At 44.0% G+C, this 22067-nt stretch overlaps 1 protein-coding gene across 1 annotated transcript in view; it reads left to right on the plus strand.

The window, feature by feature from the left end:
* ALX4 (ALX homeobox 4) overlaps nt 1–7081 on the plus strand; it is a 67965-nt gene extending 60884 nt beyond the window's left edge. Inside the window, exon 5 of the mRNA XM_072618302.1 lies at nt 202–7081. Coding sequence (XP_072474403.1) covers nt 202–528 — 327 coding nt within the window. The 3' untranslated portion in view covers nt 529–7081. The remainder of the gene's footprint in view (nt 1–201) is intronic.
* Nucleotides 7082–22067: the final 14986 nt, after the last annotated feature.

Below are 22067 nucleotides of genomic sequence, written 5' to 3' on the forward strand. Positions count from 1 at the left end.
CTCTCTCTCTCTCTCTCTCTCTCTCTCTCTTTCTCTCTCTCTCTCTCTGTCTCTGTCTCTCATTGTGGAATTTGGGCCAGATGCAGTGGAAAGACATGCCAGTGTTCCTCCAATCATACTATCCCATTCACCATTACACAAAGCCTCCCCCTCCCCTGCTGGTCCTCCCAGTCTGTGATTTCTCTACTTGCCTCTTCCTAGATCCAGAATCCATCTTGGATCGGTAACAATGGAGCGGCTTCACCTGTCCCAGCCTGTGTGGTCCCCTGCGATCCGGTGCCCACCTGCATGTCTCCTCATGCTCATCCCCCTGGTGCCAGTGCTGGTGTCTCTGACTTCCTGAGTGTCTCCGGGGCCAGCAGCCATGTGGGCCAGACACACATGGGCAGCCTCTTTGGGGCCACAGGTCTCAGCCCTGGCCTCAATGCTTATGAGCTCAACAGTGAACCTGACCGGAAGACCTCCAGCATCGCGGCCCTGAGGATGAAGGCCAAAGAGCACAGTGCTGCCATTTCTTGGGCCACATGACAGGGCCCCTCATGCTTTCCCCCTACCCCCTTCCCCTGCCTCGGGGCATTGGCCAAGCCCCTGATCCCCAGGCCAACTGCCAATTTGACTCTCCTCATTGCCCAGGGCCCTGGGAGCCAGGGGCAGTTTCAGGAAGTTGGGAGAGCACTTTTAGCTGCCCAAAGTCTGGGCTGATTGAGTCCTCATGGACTTCCTGATGGGCAAGGGAACAGGTCTGGCCTCCCCTCACTCTGAGGCTCTTGTCCCACCCACTCCGGGTAAAAAGGCAGTAGAAAAAGTCCTGTTGTCAAGTTCTGAAGCTTTTTGTCCATTGGAAATGCAGACCATCTCTCCACAGTCTGAGCCCCAATTCCCTCCAACCAGATTCCCGTCCAGACAGGGTCTGCCCCAGGAGTGGAGACCATCTCTCAGTGTGACCCATCTCTTCCTGTAGCATGAATGGTTTTTTCTAGAATCTCCTAATGGAATGGTTACTATGCACCAAGGAGACATTTCCCACCCACTCCTCCATCTCCCCTTCTCTCCCTGAATTAACACAAGTGCCTCTGAAACCCAGAGTTACCTGCCTCTCTCTGCTGCTGTCACATTTGCCAAAGCCCAGATTGGGTACTTGACTGAAACTCCTTAAACTGGATGACCACTGGGAAGGAGGGGCTGGTGACCTTTGTGGGGCTGTTTGGGGGGAGGGAGAGGAGGGAGAAGTCATAAGAAGAGCCAGTCTTAGGGTTGATGGGATGCACATTGGGTCAGGGAGGACAGGAGGTTGTGGTGGGGGCTGGGACAGAAGGATGGACAGACACCCAAGGAAGACAGTCTCCCATCTTCCTCCCATCTAAGAAACTGAATGCCAAAAATCAAAGGGAGATAAAGTGGGGAAAGAGGAAGACCAGAATCAGAGGAATGGGCAAAGAGGAAAGAGAGATCTCCTTCAGGGCTAGACTCCTCATATCACTGAATCAGTAAGAAGAGCAAGCTGTTGTGTGTGGAGGGAGTCCCCAGCACAGTAATGGGCTGGTACTAAGAGTACAAAGCACAGAAATGGGAGGTGAGCCCTGAGAAGAGTGAGAAACAGGTAGAGGGAAGCTGGATCCTCTTCATCCTCATTTCTCAACCTGCCCCAACTCTCAAGTTTGGGAGACCCGAGGGAATGAGGCAGAGTATGCAGTGACCTCTGGTCCTCAGTCAACTGAAGTAGCTAGGGCCAGATCCCCTAGAGAGGCCAGAGACGTTGGCTCTAGGTCCCCAGGGCTTTTCAGTGGGTAACTACAATGAAATCTTTACTCTCTCTTCCCCCGGGGGTGATGGGGGCGGGGGTGGGAAGGCACTTTGCAATGGAATCACCAGAGGTCTTCTCGTTCCTCTTCTGCCTCCAGCCTATACTGCCCACTAACCATCTCAGATCGATTCCATTCTTTTTTCCTGTTCGCCTTTTTCCAGCAGCTCCTAACTTCTACCAGGGCACTCTTTCATCTAGCCCCAATACTTCCCATAAAAGCTAAAATTCAGACTCTCCTGATCTTCATAACAGCCCTTTCTATACTTGAGGACCTTTCAATGAATTCCTCCTCAGCCCTCTCTTCTTGGGGAGAAAGAACCCCCTAATCCTTTAGCCTTTTGTTTGTTTCCATAGAAAGAATCAAATGTTTCTAGCTAAGGGGGTGGCTCCTGACTCTTTACCTGACTCTCTGTGCAATGCCACATGCCCAGTGGTTGGATCCTGTGCAGTCTGATGCCAGGGACCCTTGGGAACTAGACAGAGGGACTGATTGCTTCTGTGAATGATTCCTTTTCCACCCAGGGGTTGGATTTGGATAAAGTAGATATAGACTGTCATCATCAAAACTTATCAGCCTACTTGCCCACTTCCAATCCCCACCAAGATCTGCAGCTCCAGCCATACTAAGTCGAGTCTCCTCCCCCATGCTGGCAAGTCTGGAGTAGAGTCCACACTGGCCGCTCACTGCATTTAAATCAAGCCAATAAAGATTGATTATTGTCTATCTAGTATAAGATACCCACAGGAAAGGACCCAGAGGCCACCCATTCTCACTCGCTCATTTTTACAGATGAAGAAACACAGGAGATGTCACAGGAGATGAAGTTACTTGCCCACACAGGTAGCAAATCTCAAGTTGGATATGAACCCACATCCTCAACCTCCAGAGCCAATACTGTCTCTAAGGGTAAGGCTTGATGGGAGAAGAGGTGCCACAGAGGCTCATCGCTCAAGGAGTTGGTGAATACTGGGGCAGTGTGAGGAGAGAACAAATGTACTATCATGACGATACAAAGTACTGTGAGATCAATGCAAAGGAGAAACTGAATCAGAATGATATGAGGTATTTGAGAATGGAGACTTCACTTGCATGGGTCAGGCACAGGCACAAGGCAGAGAAGGCTTTCTGAAGGAGTCAGCATCTAAGGTGGACTTTGAAGGAAGTGAGAGACCTCAATAGCCACAGGTGAAGGTACAGAGACAGGAGGGGGCAGGATGGCTGGGGGAACAGAGAATTTTCCAGTTTGGTTGGAATGTAGCATATATGGAGGGGAATAATTCAAGATAGAGGCTCTTTTGGGGAAACTGAGACCCTTTGGAATACTGATCCCTGCCCCAGTTGTAGACACTAGAATGTTACCTCTCTACTTCCCCGGGTCTCCTGGATCTTCTCAGGTGAGGGTCAGGAATGACTGAGGCAGAAAGGTGATCATCATAGAGGAAGGCAGTTCTGACTCTGATCTTACCCAAGGTTCACATTCATTGGAAAGCCCCACAAATGGGGCTCACTAGGCTCACTCCCCTTCTCTTCTTCCAACCCAGGAGTGCTGGTAGATCAGCTGCTTTGAGGTTCAACTCCTCATACATAGGATCATGGATCTAGAGTTAGAAGGCACCTCAGAGTCCAACTCTCCACTCCATTTTACAGATCAGGAAACTGAGGTCCATGGAAATGAGGAGACTTGGCCAAGGTCACATAGGTAGTAAAAGTCAGATTATATCCATATGACTCCAAATCTAGCACTCATGCTACCTGTACAAAACTCATCAGAACCCAGATGAAAGGAGTCTGATTCCTCCTAATCCAGCCCTGAGGGCAATGTGTGCCTAAGAATCTCCATGGACAAATGGGGAACCTGAGGCACAGTGAGGTGAAGGAATTCACCCTAGAGTACTTCCCAAAGGCAAAATGTAGATGGGTCCTCTGGTCTCACCATTTGTTGCCTAGCATCTCCTCCAGAGATGCCTGTTTGGCAATGAATGAATCCCCAAGAAATGAGTCAGAAAACGAGTATTGGAGAGGGGAAGAAGGAGCAGGAATTGGCCTCTCTGTGGGGGCAGCCTCAGAACTGATCTTTGCTGAGGTGAAAAGTGTCTCTTTGACTCTCTGGGATTAAGTGTTCTTGGACCTGCTCTTTGAGCAATGGCCTGTTCAAGGAACTTGGAATCATGCCACTTCCAGTCTCGAGACACTAAAAGGGAGTAACACCCTTTCTGCTCCTTCCTCCTCCCATACTCCTTTCGGATCAGAAAAGCATGGTCACCTGAAAGGGGATAAAGGACCTTTCCATAGGCTTATATTATTTCAGCAAGATCACAGGATTTAGGGCTGGGGGAGATCAAGGTTCACCTGATCCAATTCCCTCATTTTATAGATGAGAAAGTAGAGTTCTGGAGATGGGAACTGACTTGCCCAAGGTCACTCAACAAATAAATAACAGAGCTGGGGTTCTCTGCCTCCAAATCAGGGGGCCGGGGGGAGTGTGTCAAAGGGATGACATCAGAAATATTCCCAGAAGAGATGATCAGGGAAATTCCAGCATCCAGAAAGCCAAGTAGGTTGATTTGTCAGACTGAAAGAGACCATTCCAAGTCAATTCCCATCCCTTGCTAGGAGCCCAGGGCTGCCTTGCCAGCCCAAATAGGGACCTTCTGATTCTTTCAAAGACCCCAGGACTACAAGTCTCACCAGCTCCTATTGCAGCCCTGCAGAGTCTGGAAAGTCTTTTATAGAATTTAATGGATAAGGAAGAGTCCTACAGAGGAGCAGATGCCAATGGCTGTGGGCTGCAGTTGGCATCTGAGAATACAGAGATCTCTCCCTAAACCTTGTTCATCCAGCTTTCATATTCTCTGCCCCCTTCATTTAGAACCTTGTCCCTAAGAAGGTAGATCTGGTCCATTGGTTACACTTCACTGGGCTCTGGTCCTCTAATTCCTAGGGCAGAGGGGAACAGTAAGCTGGTGGAGTCACCCCACATCCTGGGACTCTCTTTCTTCTCTCTCAGTGGGGATCAGATGAAGAGTGGGCTATTAGGATGGTTTTTTTGGTAATTGTTACTCCAGGAGGTTGACCAGAAGCAACCCACTGGCTTTAGCTTAGCCCTGAATGGGACCCAAGGAATAAGGAAGGAAGTCCCAACTCAACCAAAACGCCTCCTCCAATAAGAAGTAAGGGACAGTGGGGGGGTCTTCAAGTCTCATCTCTGCATACTGGGATTTCCCTAGAACTAACCCCATCTCAATGTCCAAATTTAAAAATAATGAGACCTGCTCCCATACAGAATGAACCTCTTTGAGAAGGGTTCCCCATCCATCAAGGTGGGAAGCTGGGGGGATATTTTAGATAAGGTTCTTCATCAAGCCTGAATTGGTCTAGAAAATCTTTCCAAATGTGACATTCTTGGATTCTTGTGTTCTTCTTCTAGGCAGGCTGGGAAGGTCAGGCAATGGTGTTGAAGGCTTCAGACTGAGGAGCTGCTGCCATCTTTTTCTGGCCCAGCTGAGAGTAGGGATTGGAGAATCCAGACAGAAAGAAATGGGAAGGTAGATGGGTAAGAAGGATGGCAAAGCCTGAGTTTAAATGATCTCCCAGGATTGACTGCCTTCATTTTGACTCATGTCTGAGGGCTCGGAAATATATTCCCAAGTTTCTATGACTCCTGGGATCCCAGGTGTAAGGAGCAGAGGTGTGGGAGGGTCAGGGAGAAATGAATGGTGAGGTATGACCCTATCAGTAATCTCTACACCTAATTTAGACACTTCCTCCCTCTCTTCCCACTCTTTCCACCATGGCAAGGCAGTGACTCCATCTCCTGATTCTACTGAGGCTGTTCAGTACACCACTCCTACAAAGACATGGCCACAGATATCGGGGGAAGGGACTTGAAAAACACCCCTGTTTTCAACTATTTGCTTGCCTCCCCACTCCACAGTCAGAGCAACCAAGACATTCTAGGTTATGGATAGTAGTTTGAGAAATGAGACTCTGAAGAACCTTCATGGCCAATCAGCTTGGATATTTCAAAAATATACGAGCTGATCGATGTGGACACTCCCTCTACTGGTCAGGTACCAACCCCACCATGTTATCTCATCTCGTGCAATTCTTGTCCATTTCTTTCCTTGACCCTTCCACAGAAGGTCTACTCAACTCCCTGGAAACCTTCCTTTAGTTCTTTTGATATTTCAAAAATGCCAATTTATCACTCAGTTCATCTGTCCTTCCCTCACACTACATGACCTGACCAACCTCTTTCTGGTGTGTCATCGCTGCTTCTGATGCTGTCTTTTCCATCACTTCCTACTCACAAGTCATTGTTGGTAATGTGTTGCAGCCTACTCACCAAACATCTTTCCAGTGCCCTTTGATCATAGAATCTGGAACTGAAAATACCTGAGAGGTTATCTGGCCCAGCTCCTTCATTTCTCAAATCTCATTCCCAGGAGCTGACTTAGGTCTTCTTGTTCATTCTGAAATTTGTCACAGAAGATCAAAAGAAGGGGGAAAAATCATCAAGAACCTCCTCCCTGCAACTCCCATCAACATCCACAACTCTTGACAGAGGGTGCCATGAGGGAGACAAGTATTTCCAATGTACTTTGAGGGCTCCGTTGGCCAAAGCACTTCCCCAACCCTACCCCCAACCCACTTTGATCCCTCCCCCCATCCCCTTCAAGTACGTATGTAGAACTAGGACTTTATACTACTGATTTTGAAGGACAGTTTTCATTGTCTAATAATATATCTGTTTGGGTGTGCAGTGGTTGAAAGAGCTGGAGAGAGAAGGAACACAAACCTCAACCAGTACTATCATTCTCATTGTAAGATATTTTAACCTTGTATAAACACAAACTTTTCTTTAGCTTAATGGCCTGGGGTGGAATATTAAATATATATTATATAATATTAAAAAGTCTGTAAAATACATGGAAGAAAAACAAGAAAAATCCTAAAAAACAAAACCCACCAAAAACACCCAAGGTTGACTCCATAAAGTTTTATTGCCTTATACCACCATGTACTACAAGTTCATTGCTGCAAAGTATTAAGAAAAAATGTTCTTGCCTTTGGTTTATTTCATTGAACGTAAGTTATTGCACTTACATAATTTGGGGAGGGGAGGACGTCTTGAGGAAGGGGCTTCAGGGTGTGTTCTGGGACAAAATGGAGAGTTAGAAGCAGCTGGGCTTTCCCAGAATCTCCCATCACTGGACACCAGCCCAAATGGTTTGCTTGGTTGTTGTTTGCAATAAACTTCTCCTCTCTCCTCTCAACTGGAATCTGTCTTTTTGTTCCCAACTTGTGACATGTGAAATGTGATCGGAGGGGGGCCTCGGAAATCTCACGTTAATTGAAGTCGGCAAAAATACTAACAGTGCCCTTTTGAACTGCTGACACAGTACAGAATGGCTTACCCAGGGCTAGATTAACAACAGGTGGCAGGGGACAGGCCCTCCCCTTTACAAAAATGTGGTTGAGGAGCTGGGGCATGGGCTCAGAGGCTTCCCTCCCCCTGGCTTAACCCAGAGGCGGGTCCTGGATGACCAGCCAGCAGGCCTTTAGGCCAGCGGAAATACTGAGCCCTCCACCTCTGCCCCATCCCCCACCAATCTCAGGCCTTGGAAGAAGGCAAAGCAATCTTTTATTCTCTCCTTCCCTGATCATGCTTGAAGGAGAATCTCCAAGGGAGAAACTCAGTGTGGTAAACTGGTATTTTCTACAGGCCTCCCGCAGCGCCCCCGCAGAGGGCACGAGGCTTCATGGAGGCCTCCTCCAGATACTGGTAAAGGAAGGACTGGAAGTCTCTCTTTTTCCTTCCAATTAGCATTTCCGAATCACTTTTCAGGTATAGGGAACCGTGCCAGGTGATGGGAACTCACTTTACTGGGAAGACAGGCACCACACGTACAATTAAATAAACACAAATATGTAGAAAAATAAGTACAAAATACTTCAGGGCGGGGAGCGACGTCAGGTGGGGAAACTGAAGCACAGAGCTGCATTGCTGTGGAAGATTTTCTGATCCTTGTGGAAATATGTCTAAATGGTAAAGTAAGAAGTCTGGAAGGCTCCCTGGACAAGGAATCAGACTTGAATTGGTCAACTGAAGGGGGATGGGGCTAGTTTTGTTTAGAGAAAGATTACCTTCTCTCTTAAAAGCACGATGAGTCTGGTGTGATGCTTTCTCCCTATCCCAGGGTACTGCGATCTCTCCTAATCATCTAGAATGAGGCTGATATCTGGTGCCTTTGGGGACAGGATGCGTTCATGCTCAAGATGTACTCTCTCCAATTCCATGGAAGATCACTTAGAAATGAAGCTTAGAACTCATGTTAGAGCCAAGAGAGACCTTAGAATGGAGAATGTTGGAGCAAGAAGGGACCTTCAAAGTCATCTGGTTCAACCCCACATTTGCTAGCTGAGGAAGTAAAGGCCCGTTGAAGTTAACGTGATTGTCTGAGGTCACCTAGCCAATCAACGGCAGAGGTCAGATATGAACCCAAGTCTCCTGACCCAGTTCTACATACTGCATTAGACAGGAATAACAGGCCCACAGTAAAAAGGGATCTCAGAGACCATCCAGTCAAGTCCAGGTCTAGTCCAGAATCCCTTCCACAAAATCACCCAAAAGGGGTCATTCATCATTTACTTGAATAATCTAGCAACGGAGAATCTGATCTTTCTTATTCTCCTTTCAGATCATTCAAATCATTCAACAAAAATCACTCATGAAGAAAGTTGTCCATACCCCAAGCTGAAACCAATCTTGGTACACTCCCCCGCTCCTGGTTCCGCCCTCAAAGGGCTGAGCATATTAAACTTGTTCCCTCTTCCATGTGGCATCCTTTCAAATATTGGAAGAGAGGTCCAGGCTGTCTTCTCTTCTCCAGGCTAAAAATATCCCAGCTTTCTTTAACCCATCCTCATATGTTGTGCTCTCTGGTCTTCTCACCATATCCTGGATCTTCTCCAGCTTGTCTCTGTTCTGCCTAAACATGGTGCCCAGAGATGAATGTGGTCTGACTAGGACAGAACACAGAGGAATGACTCTCCCCTTTCTGCATATAACGCCTCTCACAACATATTTTTTCAGCTGCTGTCTCATCATGTTGATTCATATCAAGTTTTCAAACCATCAGAACCCCCAGATGTCTTTCTTGGGAACTATAGTCTAGCTATACCTTCTCCTCCTTGCTCACCTTTCCCTCCTTCTAACCCCTTATACTTGTGAAGCTGATTTTTTAAAAATCCAAATAGAAAAATTCTCATTCACCCCTATTAAATGCTCATTTGTTGGATGTGACCTGTTGTTCTAGCTCTTTGAAATGGTTTTGGATCTTGACTCTCATTCGTGGTGGCAGCTTCTGTCACCTGCAAATTCAATAGGCCTCTGGTTTCTATGGTTTCATCCAAGGTACTGACAGAAATGCCAAAAACAGACAATCAAAGAAGGTCCTTGAGGATTCTATCAGAGGCTCCCTCTAAGTTGACATTGACCCATTAATGAAGAACTAATACTTTCCCTTAAGGAAATCACCTGAGGTCAATTTCCAGACTCTGCTGTTCAGCAGCTGCACAAATCCTGTCCTCTCTCTGTTTCCTCATTTATATAAAGATTGGGTTGGATTAGTCAATATCCAAGGTCTCTTCATGTTCAAAATCTTTGATCGTGTTCCATGTACCAGTCAAGTCAGGACCAAGGCTTATTTACACCGAAGTATGTAGGGGGGCAGCATGCCTGAAGGCTTTTATTCCCACTCCCTCTACTACCCTGGTCTGACCTTTCAGGGACCTTCCAGGTATGGAAGTCATTGCTGTTATTGAGTCTTTTCAGTCGAGGCTGACTTTGTGACCCCATCTGAGGTTTTTTGGGCAAAGATACTGGAGTGGTTCGCCATTTCCTTCTCCAGCTCATTTTGCAGATGAGGAAACTGAGGCAAACACAGCTAAGTGACTTGCCCATGGTCACACAGCTAGTAAGTGTCTGAAACTGGTTTTGAACTCAGGAAGAGTAGTTGACCTCACTCCAGCACTCCATCCATTGCTATCACTCCAACTGCTGTGGACAATGACGTCTCATTGTCGCCCAAATCCTAGTGACAAAAGCCCAGAGGGGCTAGAAAGTGAAAGACGGATCAAGGATGTGCTGGGCCAGCACAGCACCAAGATGCCATCAGAAGAGGGGTGAGAAGGCTAATGGGATTTAGAGCAGGAAGGTGCCCTAGAGATCATGTTGTAGACCCCCTAATTTTATGGATGAGGAAACTGAGGCCCAGGGAGTTAAAGTGACCAACCCAAAGTGATACATAATATCATAGCCTTAGAACTTGAAGGAATCTCAGAGGCCATTAGTCCATCCCCACTCCCCTATAAGATAAGAAAACTGAGGCTAGAGAGGGGGAATTGCTTGACTGGCTAGGGACCTGAGACTCAAATTTGAATCCTGCCTCAGACACCAACTTTATGACCTTGGGAAAATCCCTTAACCTTTCATCAGTAAAATGAAGGGGTTTGATTCTGGCCTCTTAAGTCCCTTCTAGTTTTAAATTTATGATCCTATGATCCATTACATCCTGTGTCTTCTGCTCTGACACCTGTATTCCTGCTATGGGGGGAAGAGATGATTTCCCACCTGAGAAGGAAGGAATCCAGGCTGACCTCTGATAACCCTGAGCACTATTAGACTCAGTCTCTAAGAGGATAGATTAGGCATCTGTTGGCACAATCAAAAGATCATTAGCTGTTGGGAACAGAGTGGTTCCAATTCCCCTTTGCTCTCTGCCTTGTGGCCTTGGGTGTCACTTAACATCCCAGGGTCTCGGTTATCTCATATAAAAGGGGAAGTGGAGGGGGGCAGGGTTTGGACAAAATGGTCTCTGTAGTCTTTTAATTTTCACAGCTAGTCAAGGCTAGATCAAAGAGCTTCAGGGATAAGATAATAGTGGAGAGATCATAGAAAATAGGTGAACACTCCACCAGAAAGACCACCATCTTCTCTGCTTTGAAGAAAGCCAGACTAAATGACTAATGAGGCCTTTGTCCTCTCTCTTAGGACAATTCAATTCAGCCTGGGGGAAGTCTAGAATCAGCTGTATGGTGCTGAGGGCCCTTCTGGGGATAGTTCAAGGGTAGGTTTGATATGGGTAGCTAAGTGTCACAGAGGTTAGAGTTCCATTCATGAAGACTGATCTTCATGAGTTCAAATCTGGACTCAGACATTTACTTAACCCTACTTGCCTCAGTGTCCTCAACTATAAAATGAACTGAAAAAGGAAATAGTAAGCCATTTCAGTATCTTTGCCAAGAAAGCCCCAAACAGGGTGACAAAGAGTCAGACGTGACTGAACAATAGCTCCTTGGTGTGTCTTGGCAAGTAGACTCCAAATATTTTATGTCATTATTTTAAATGGATCATTTAAATTTCCTTCTGGATTGTGTTGGTAATGCTAATGATTTATGTGGATTTATTTTATATCCTGCAACTTTGCTGAACTCAATTGTTTTATTAGTTTTCTTAGTAGACTCTTTAGGTTTTTCTAAGTAAACCATCATATCACCTACAAAAAGTAAAAATTTTGTTTTCTCTTTGCCCATGCTTATCCCTCAAGTTTTTTTTTATTGTAATAACGGTATTTTTAGCACTATGTTGAATAGTAATGGTGATAATGGCCATCTTTGCTTTAATTCTGATCTTATTGTAAAGGCCTGTAGGCATTACAGAGAGTGCTGGTTCTTGGTTCTAGCTAGATACTATTTATCAGATGAAGAAAGTTCCATTTATTCTTATGGTTTTCTAGTGGCTTTTAACAGGAATGAGTGTTTTATCTTATCAAAAGCGTTTTCTGCATATGCTGATGCAATTGTATGATTTTTGTTGTCTTTTATTAATATTTTCCTAATATTGAACCAACCCTGCCTCACTGGTATAAATCCAGACTGGTGATAAATTATAATTTTTTGATATATTGCCACAGTCTTTTTGTTGATGTTTTATTTTAAATGTTTTGCATTAATATCCGCTAGAGATATTGGTCTATTGCTTTCTTCATCTGTTTTGACTTTGCTTGGGTAAGGCATCAAGACACAGAAGGAGTTTGGTGGGATCATTTCTTCTCCTCGTTTTAAATTTCATGTAGTATTGGAATTCTTTGTTCTTTAAATGTTCAAAGTGATAGAATTCACTTGTAAATCCATCTACTCCTGTATTTTTTCCCCCTTTGGGGAGTTCACTTATAGCTTCTTCACTATCTTTTTCTGAGATTGTGCTAAGTCTCATATTTCTTTTTTTGTGAGTCTGGGCATTTTATTGTAACTATTCATCCATTTCATTTAGATTGTCAGTTCTATTGGCAGACAGTTGGGCAAAATAGTTCCTAATTTTTTTTATTCTTATTTTGTTGTGAATGTACCTCTTTGTTTTTTTGATTCTGGTAATTTGGTTTTCTTCTTTTTAAAAATCATGTTAGATAATGATTCATCTATTATATTGTGCTTTTAAGCCAGGCCTAGTTTTATTAATTTAATAGTTTTTTTCCTATGAATTTTGTTCATTTCTTTTTCAGTTTCCAAGATTTCTATTTTGGTATTTAATTGAATGTCTTTAGTTTTTTCCCCACTTGCATGCCCAATAAGTATGTAGAGATATAATATTTCCCAAAGTACTCCTTTGGCAATATCCCACAAATTTTGTTATGTCTCCTAATTATGCTCATTGCTTTCCTGAAATTGTTTCTAAGATTTGTTCTTTGGGCTATTCATTTTTTGGTATTATATATTTAGTCTCCAATTAATTCTAAATCTTTGCTTCAAAGGCCCTTTATTAAATAGAATTGATGTTGCATTAGGATTTCTAAAAGATGCATACAATATTTTTGCTTTTCAGCATTTGTTTGTGAGGATTTTATGACTAAATATATAATCAATTTTTGTGCATTTTAGCTGCATATATAGCTAAGAATAGGCATACTCCTTTCTGTTCCCATTCAATGATCTTCAGGAGTTTATCATATCTACATTTTTCTGAAATTCTATTCAGGCCCTTCCTTTGTTTATTATTTATTTTTATTAGATTTATAAAGATCTGAGAGGGATAAATTGAGATCCCCACTATTACAATATTTTTCTGTATTTTCCTTTAAGAATTCAAATGCTATGCCAATTGTTGCATATGTATATAGTTTTTATATTTATTTGTTATCTGTGATATCTTTCAGCAAAATATAGTTTCTCTGTTTATTTCTTTTAATTACTTCTATTTCTGCTTTTGCTTTGTCTGAAATCACAATTCCTAACCCTGGCCTTTTGTTTTAACTTTATCTGAAACATAATCGGTTTTGCTTTTTTGACAGCTATTTATTTAAATTTTGTGTGTATTTTTCTGCTTCCGGTGTGTTTCTTGTAAATGATATACTGTTAGACTTTTGTTTCTAACCCATTCTGCAGTCCTTTTTCATTTTACAAGTGAATTCATGTCATTCAAATTCACAAAAGATTATTAATTGTGTATTTCCCTCAGTTTTATTCCCTTATACTTATCCTTCTCTGTTTCCCACCCCCTCTTCAAGAGTTGTTTTGCTTAAGACTCATCTCTCTCTTAATTTATCCTCCATCTTAGTCTCCCTTCCTCTTCTCTTTCCCTCTGGTTTCTCTGTGGAGTGAAATATATTTCTGCACTCAACTCTATGTGTGTATGTTATGTATGTATTTTCACTTCCCTCAATCAGTTCTGATGACAGTGAAGTTCGTGATGTTTGCTCCCAGCGTTATTCCTTGCTTTTATAGTCTTCTAACTATAATTCAATTCCCTTCCTTTCTCTCTTTTCCTCTGCCTCTCTTGATGTACTCTTGTACTCTTTCCTTTCCGTTCTTCTTTTAAGATCATCAGAGCTGAGCAGAACCATTAAAATCTAATTGAACTCCCTCTATGACCCATGATGATGACAGAGTTCTGAGTGTATCATCTGAGTGTATTAATATTGTCACAAATCTTCTTCCCCACATATAAACAGTTTATCATTGTTTAGTTCCTTATTACTACTCACCCATGCTCACTTTTTTTTATTCAACAACCATTTATTAAGCGCCTACTATATTCAAAACACATTGCAGGTGCTGGGGGAGAAATGAAAACAATTAAAGACATCGTTCCTGCTCCATTGGAGCTGACAAGCTGACTGACCTTACTCCATCCCTTGACAGCAATCTGCAAGTTAGTTTCTCTCACAAATGTATTCTTTTGATATTGTAATAAACTTGAGCATCTTTTACACCTGGGGCTTTGGGGCATCAATTGTCCTTCTAGAGTTTCATGAAATACTGCTTCTTTCCCCTAATTTCCAAAATACTTAAGGGAAGGAAATTAGACATGAGCAAGCAGCCCCCCCAAAAAATGTTGCTGACTGAGACTGGCTCTGAGAATTTTAAAATAAAACTTTCCAACAGGTTCAGAAGGTATATATAACACAAGAAGAAAGAAACACAATAGTAACATATATATTTTAAAACAAACTGTATCACTTTAAACTTCATGTTCATTTTTTATGGTATTCTCATGTCTGTATTTCAAATTTTTTACTCAGATCTGCTTTTTTTTTCCCATCAGGAATGCTTGTGAAGAACTCTATTTCATTAAAGATTCATTTTTTTCTTCCTGTAGCATTATACTCAGTTTTGCTGGATAAGTTATTCTTGGTTATGAGCCTAGAACTTTTGTCTACTGGAATATGGCATTCCAACTCCCCAATATTTCAGTGATTTGGGGGCAGCTAGGTGGTGCAGTAGATAGAGCACCAGTGCAGGAGTCAGGAAGACCTGAGTTCAAATCTCACCTCAGATACTTGATACTAGCTGTGTGACCTTGGGCAAGTCACTTAACTCCAATTGCCTCATCCTGGGTCATCTCTAGTCATCCTGATGAATATCTGTTCACTGGATTCAGATGGCTGTGGAGCAAAAGTGAGGCTGGTGACCTGCACAGCCCTCCCTCACTCAAAACAAAGTCAAGGGCAAGTCATGTCATCATTTCCCTGATGGCATAGTCGTCTTTGGCAATGAAGGACAAACACACACATAATTTCAATGATTTAGCTGTCTACTTGAAGTATTTTTTATTTTAATCTAGAAGCTCTGGACCTTGGCAATAGTATTCCTGGGAGTTCTCACTTTAGGCTTTCTTTCAGGAGGTTACTAGTGGATTCTTTCTGTTTCTACCTTGCCCTCTGTTTCAAAGAGACCTGGGTAGTCTTCTTTCATGATTTCTAGAAATATGATGTGTAGGTGGTTTTTTTCTTTGATATGGTTTTCAGGTAGTTTAATGATAATTAGTTTATCTCTCTTGGATCTGCTTTCCAAGTCAGTTGTTTTTGCTAAGGGATATCTTGTATTTTGAGTCTAAGTGGCACTTTGTCATTTAGTGGCCCTGGCTGAAAGTTTAAATAGATTGCCAGTAAATTCAGTCAGTATCAGCTAGCTGGGATGCTCTGCCAGTTCAGTGATAGAACTATAAGCTCCCCTTTCATTTAAGACTCCAGACCTGATTATTCCACCACTGGCTTCAGACTTAGCTAAAGGATGGAACCAAGACCTTGATCTGCTCCTGCAGTCCAAGCCACATTGCTGCTGCTTCCTCCTGAAACAGCTCCTCTCTTGATGCACAGCCCAGAGCCTGCAACTACTTCTTACCCTGAAATGCCACCCCCAGGTGCAGGTGCCCTCCTAAGTGCTCCCTGGATCTATGACCTAGAACTGGGTAGTGAGAGAAAGAGTTGCCAGTGGGCACCTGTTCTCACACTTTGCACAAGATCAGGTGCCCCAGGATGGTCATGAGACCTTGTCTTGTCCTGGTGCCTCTTGCAGTTCCTGGGTGCTGGAATGATTTGAATGACACACTCCTGGCCAGACCCCATACCTAGGGTCTACAAACCTCTCCATTTCCCTAAGCCAACCTGGGCTAGGAAACAGTCTTCAGTTTCCTTATCAGGACTTGGTCCACCACGGCGTTTTCTAGATCTTGTGGAGGACGTGCTAAAGGAGCTAGGCTGTTCTTGTTCCTTCTACTCTTCTACCTTAGTTACCTTTCTAATTATTAAAGTCATTGAGGTTGGTTCTCTGCTTTGTTCCAGATAATATGCAATTCGCTGACATATAGAAGAGTGGAGCCATTCTGTCGCATTCCTGAATTTTCCTCTTTCAGTAGTTTCGAAGCTAGGGATTCTAAGAGATGGAGGTAAAGAGGGGGTGCATTCCAGGACCAGGATAAAGCTTGTGCAAATGCTTGGAGATGAGAGTTGGAATATTATGTACAAAGAACAGCAAGAAGGACTGTTTCATTGGAGTGTAGTTTGTGCAGGAAAATAATATGCAATAAACTTAGTAGACTGGCGATCTTGTGTTGCCCCATACACCCATACACTGCCCTTTTTACTCTGTGGCCCTTAGGTTTGGCCAGCTACCCAACTCTCAAGAGATGAAGGAAAGATCTCAGGACCATGGGCATTTACCACAGCCCATTTTCCATATGAACAACTGTGCCAAGTAGTGTGAAAAATACTGGATTGGGGGTTGGGAAACCTGAGTTTGGATTCAAGTTTCTATACTTATCATCTGTGTGACTCTGGCCAAGTCATTTCATGTCTCCGAGATTCAGTATCTTCATTGAAAAATACCTACAACACCCACTCACAGAGTTGTTGTAGAGCTTAATGCATTATGGAAATGGGAATCATTTTGGTGACTAAGCTGCCAGACCCCCAGATTCACTGTCTTCCTGCCTCTGCCTCTCTCCATCAAGAAGCCCTCCTCACTTGGGCATCCTGAGTCTTCCAGATGCCCAGTCTCTTCAGGGAAAGTTATGATTGCTCCCTCCATGATGCAATTTTAGCTTGGGACTTTTGCTCCCCTTCACACCCAGACTCAGTCATGTTCTCCTGGCTTTAGCCCTTTTCCAAAGCAATGCGCCTGGTGTCCTCAAGAACAAGACTCTCTCCATTCTAGGACTTTCTTCTTCCAGGAAGTCCAGTTGACAACTAGAGAATCATTTCCCTAAATTGTGTGCTTGACAGCCAAGGAGAGCTGAACTTCCCAGATAACAAACAAATCCCAAACATACCCATCTTGCTGTTGGTGTTGAACCATCCATCCCATGGGCAAGAATCCCCATACTGGCTCCAGACATAATGGGGTGTGAGAGTTGATATTTTCCCAGGAATTCTGTGATTCCAAACAGATCTTTTTATTTTTTTAAGACGACAACATAGACTTACTGGTTTCCAAAAGGGCAAACTTCATTAAGGGTCTCTGGTTTATGACCATATGCAGTCCATGTGTTAAGGTGTTGCCTTAACCAAACAGAAGTAAATCCAGCCATGGGGTCTGCATGCTATTTCCCTGCATGGCACTTCTTGTGGTGTTACTTAGATGTACAGATGATCCACTGTGTTCTCCCTCTGCCTCCTGGGATTTTTCCTTTCATTTCATCTTTTTTTTTGAGTTATCTTCCCCTCCACACTCTGACATTTCCTGGACTTGTGGGAAAGGGAAGAATTTTGTTCCTTTGGTATCATGTGGGCTACACCACACCATGCAGCATGAAGTGGAAATGGTGGAGGGAACCTTGGAGAGAGACAGAGATAGAGCAGGAGCAAAGGAGAAACTCAAGGGCATCAGAAGCCCCCCACCCCCACCAACAGTGATGGGAGCTTCCAGCCAGATGAGGAAATAGAGGTGTGTGGGCTGAGGCTTGGATGCTCAGTGAGTCAGATGGGATCTCACAGCAGGCGGGGGCCAACAGGATGGAACCCCACCCAAACAGGAATGAGGAGATGGCCAAAAGTCAAACCGCTGTGTTTCACAATCAGTTGTCATGATGCCTCGGACCATTGAGATCCTCAAGAGAATATCTTTGGGTTCACTGCAATGGCCTGAGTTTCCTCAGTTCATGGCCAATTTGTGTCCATGATGGATACATGGGATGATGAAGGCTAACATGTTCTTTTGTACATAATGTGGTTGGGTGTACTAGGTTGCCCCTCACCACTGTGGGCACCACTAGACCTTGGTAAGTTTCTGCATGGATCCTTCCTGCTGTCATCACCTTAGTTCATTACCACCTCACATGTAGACTTATTGTACTAACCTCATTCACCTCCTTTTCTCTAGACTCTTCCAGTTCACTATTCATAAAAAAAAAATACCAGATTAATCTATGTAAAGCATGACTTTGATTGTACCAGGCTCAAAGATTATCAATGACTCCCTCTACCTACCAAATAAAGTCTAAACTCGCTAGCCTGGAACTGAATTCTGTCCAAGAAGTAACACTAAATTCTTACAGTAAAATATGTGAAGTATTGCAGATATGGAATTCTAAACAGAATAAAGAAAACAGCTCTTCACCTCAAGGAGCTTATATCTAACTGGGGGAAAATTCAACACGTACCCAGGCAAATATATACATGCTAAGGATTAAGAAGGAAAGAGTACTCCAGCATTGAGACAGAGAGGAGCTCTGAAGATTCATTCCCTGAGATCTGGGTCCTGTCTCCTTCTCCAGCAGCACTTCACAATGCTCCCCAACACAATGGCTCCAGAGATCCCTTCCAACTCTATGATTCTGCATCCAAATGGCTCATTATTTCCAGAAAATGGGGAGAAAATCTTCTTCGCCATTGTGTCTGTGCTTATGTCATCCCTCGCCATCTTTTCCAACCTTGTGGGTCCTTAAGGGTTCAGCTCAAACGCAGCCCCTGTAGTGCCTGGCAGTCTGCTGGTTCTTTATTCCTCTGTACTTAGGAGGCACTGACTGGATCTGGCTTTATCCTTCAGAGAGGATCTATATCTTATTTTACCCAGCAGAGGGGAAGCTCTTGGAAGGTAGAAACCATGTCTAGCTTAGTGCCTGGTGTGGTGCCATGCATGTAATCGTATCCAACATTTTTCATGGCACTTCCTATGTGCCAGGCACTGTTCTAAACATTTTATAATTATTATCTTCATTGATCCTCACAACAACCTGAAAGCATGTGCTATTATTCTCATTTTACAAATGATGAAACTGAGGCAGATGGAAGTTAAATGACTTGCTAGCAAGGGTTTGAGGCCATGTTTATACTTGGATTTCCTTGATTTCAGGCCCTTCTATCCACTGCACCACCTAGCTGCCTCTATACATAACAGGGGTTCAATGTTGGTTGATTTGTTGGTTGAATGAAGGAGTGAAAGAATTTAAGTAAAAGACTAGGTAATGCTGGATTGGGGTTGGAGACCCGCATAGGGCTGGAGGCGTCTGTTCCAGCTGGGTGATTGCTTTTTGAAGACCAAAATAATTCAGTGGGGAAATACACTGGAGTCAGGGCCAGGTGATGGGATTTCAAATCCTATCTGCCACTGATGAATTTACGGGATCCTGGCCAAGTCACTCTGCTGTCTGAGCCAGTTTCCTCATCTGGTAAATAGGGCTAATACTTTTTTACTAGTTTCCTTCTCGAGGATATTGAGAGGAAAGCATTTTGTCAACTTGAAGAAAGCACTTTATAAATATGAGTTGGCATCTTTAGGTCAGGCCCTAAAAGGAAAGGATTTGTCTTACTCTAAATTAACTAGGGGCTATGAAGTTGACTGTGTGTGTGTGTGTGTGTGTGTGTTAACATTTGGACAACTACATTTCAACATAATTGGCTTCTTTTGTGATCTTATTTTTTTAATTTTATGCACATCAAAACTTTCTTTGAGGAATGGTCTTTACTAGACTGCCAAAGGGGTTCCTGATGCATAAAAAGGTCAAGAACACTAAATGCTATTTATTCACCAGGCTACCCCTGGTGAATTGTCAAGAGGCAAAGGAAGCAAGAAGACTTTAATTTTAAGGAATTCCTTAATCATTTACCTCTGGAGGTGAGAAAGAATTGCTCGATTGAGAACTGGGATGTCTTAAATTCTCAGCTCTTCAAACAGGATGCCATTTTCCACATCAATGAACTGACACTGGTGATGGGAAAGGTCAAAGAGTCAAGGATGAATGACAGAATATTAGATTCGGAAGGGCCCTTCCAGATCATCTGGTCTGATGTTCTTGCCAAGGTCTTAAGAAGGAAAGTGGTTTGTTCTAAGGTCACATAGCCAATTACTGGTGGTCAGGGCCAGAACCCAGGTTCTAATTCCCACCCTCTTCCTACTGCAACTTGGTGAATAAGAGTACTATGGTTAGTGGTCACCCACAGTTCCATTTTTTGGAGAAAGACCAGGTCACTGCAAGAATCTGGAAGACAAAAGGGTTATTCTCCACTCCACCTGAATCCACAATACCCTGGAAGGGAAGACGCTTAAAAAGGGAAGAAGGCATCCTCACTGTCTCCACATCTGCCATGTTAGTGATAAAAGCAAGGACCTTGTGAAGACCAGATCCATCAGACAAGGCCGAAGGCTGGAGATGGGGGCAGGAGGGGGTGGACGTGAGCCTCTCAAAGCCTACCCCAGAAAGACCATTGGGAATCCTGTTGGAGCTGCTGCCACCAATGGGCAATTTCAGCTAATTACCACAATTGTTGTCGTTATCCCCTTAATGAAAAACACAGCTTTACTTCTAAGCAGGCACTGGCCTGGCAGAAAGATGAAACCTGAAAATCAGCAGACACAAGGCTGTACAGAGTTCTTTCTACTGAAATTAAGCCATGTTCAAGGCACACTGGGGAAGGGCTGGAAATAGCTTCAGACTGAAGCCAGCCACCCATGGCCCACACCAGGCACCGGATGGACATGCTCCGGGCTAGTCAAGAGACCCAAATCCCAAGTGCTCAGTTCAATAATGTAAGAAAATAAACATGGGGCTTATTTATAGCACAGGAAGAGGGCTGCTGCAGGAGGACTGGGCATTCAGTAATCCACCCTGACGGGCCAGATAGGATCCAGACCCCCAGGTCTTCAGTGACTGGGTGAGTGGGATTCCAAGCCGGAAGGAAGAGGGACTGGCTGCCAACATCACCAGGTATAGACAAAGGGTATCCTCTGTCTATGGGGTAGACAGAGTAGTGGGAAAAGCTTGGACTGGTACACAGACGACCTGGGTTCCAATCTTGGCCCTGGGAGGGCTCCTCTGAGTCTGTTTCCTCTTCTGTAAAATGAGGTTGGGTACATAGATTTCTATAGTTCCTCCTGGTTCTAGACGCTCTGGCAAGAAGGGGAAAGATTCCAGGATACACTGCTAGGACAAAAAGAAACATTAGCTTGGCTCTTCTGCTCTGACCCTCAGAAGGTCCCCAGAGTCTTTCCCTGAGCTCTCATGACACCATTAAGGGTATCAGTTTATAGCCACTACCAAAATCCTGAAAGACATACAATCTCTCTTGTCCAAGACTTCAAGCGAAACAGCTGCATTCTGAAGGGAGAAAGTCTGTGAAAGGTGGCATGGCTCTTCAAGGCTCACAGAGCGCTATGGCCTTGTGAGGTGGATGGTAAAGAGAGTAGCCTCCTTTAATGACAAGGAGATTTGGAGAAGCAACTGAAAGGACTGCCAATCCAATACTCCAGCTCCACACCACACTGCCTCTGTCTGTGGCTACTGAGATTCGGATGTGTTCTAACTCTGGTCTCTTGACTCTAACTGAAGGAGCCTCTCCACTCTGCTCACTTACTCTGGGACTCATGAAATGTAGACTCTGCTGTCATTCCTAGCTTACTGGCTAGTTCAGTGACCTTCAGTATGTTCTCCTTTGGGTACCTTGGCTTATACATGTAGAATAACATGTATGTTTATATACATGCATACATACATATATACACACATATATACACATACAGATACACACACACACATATGTATATGTATATGTATGGGGGATAACATTTTCCTCCGACCTTGAAGTCTAGCACGATGCTGTTGTGCTAAGCATGGCAATCTTATGAGCACACTTACTGAAACACTATAGTTTTACAGCCTCCAATGGGCAGAGCTGTTTGGGGAGCTCTGTGCCCTTTTCATGTGTCAGCTATGAGCAATATATAGCTGGGGATGGGATAAGGAGGGTGGGGGGAGATGCAGCCATGGGACCCAGCCAGCTGGGAGCAGAACAGAGGGAAATGTCCCTCCCTAGAAAGCTGTAAATTTGAGGAAAACAAAACACCCTCCAAAGCAGACACTGGTGACTAAGCTGCTTCTTGAAAAGGAAAGAGGCCTTTCAGGCCTGGAAAAGAAGAGCCAAATTCTCCCCAGGCGGCCTCCCTCCTGGTGCCAGTGATGGCTAGCCTGCAAAAGAAAAGCCACAGGCA

The sequence above is a fragment of the Notamacropus eugenii genome, chromosome 6, assembly GCF_028372415.1.
Source record: "Notamacropus eugenii isolate mMacEug1 chromosome 6, mMacEug1.pri_v2, whole genome shotgun sequence".
NCBI lineage: Eukaryota > Metazoa > Chordata > Mammalia > Diprotodontia > Macropodidae > Notamacropus > Notamacropus eugenii.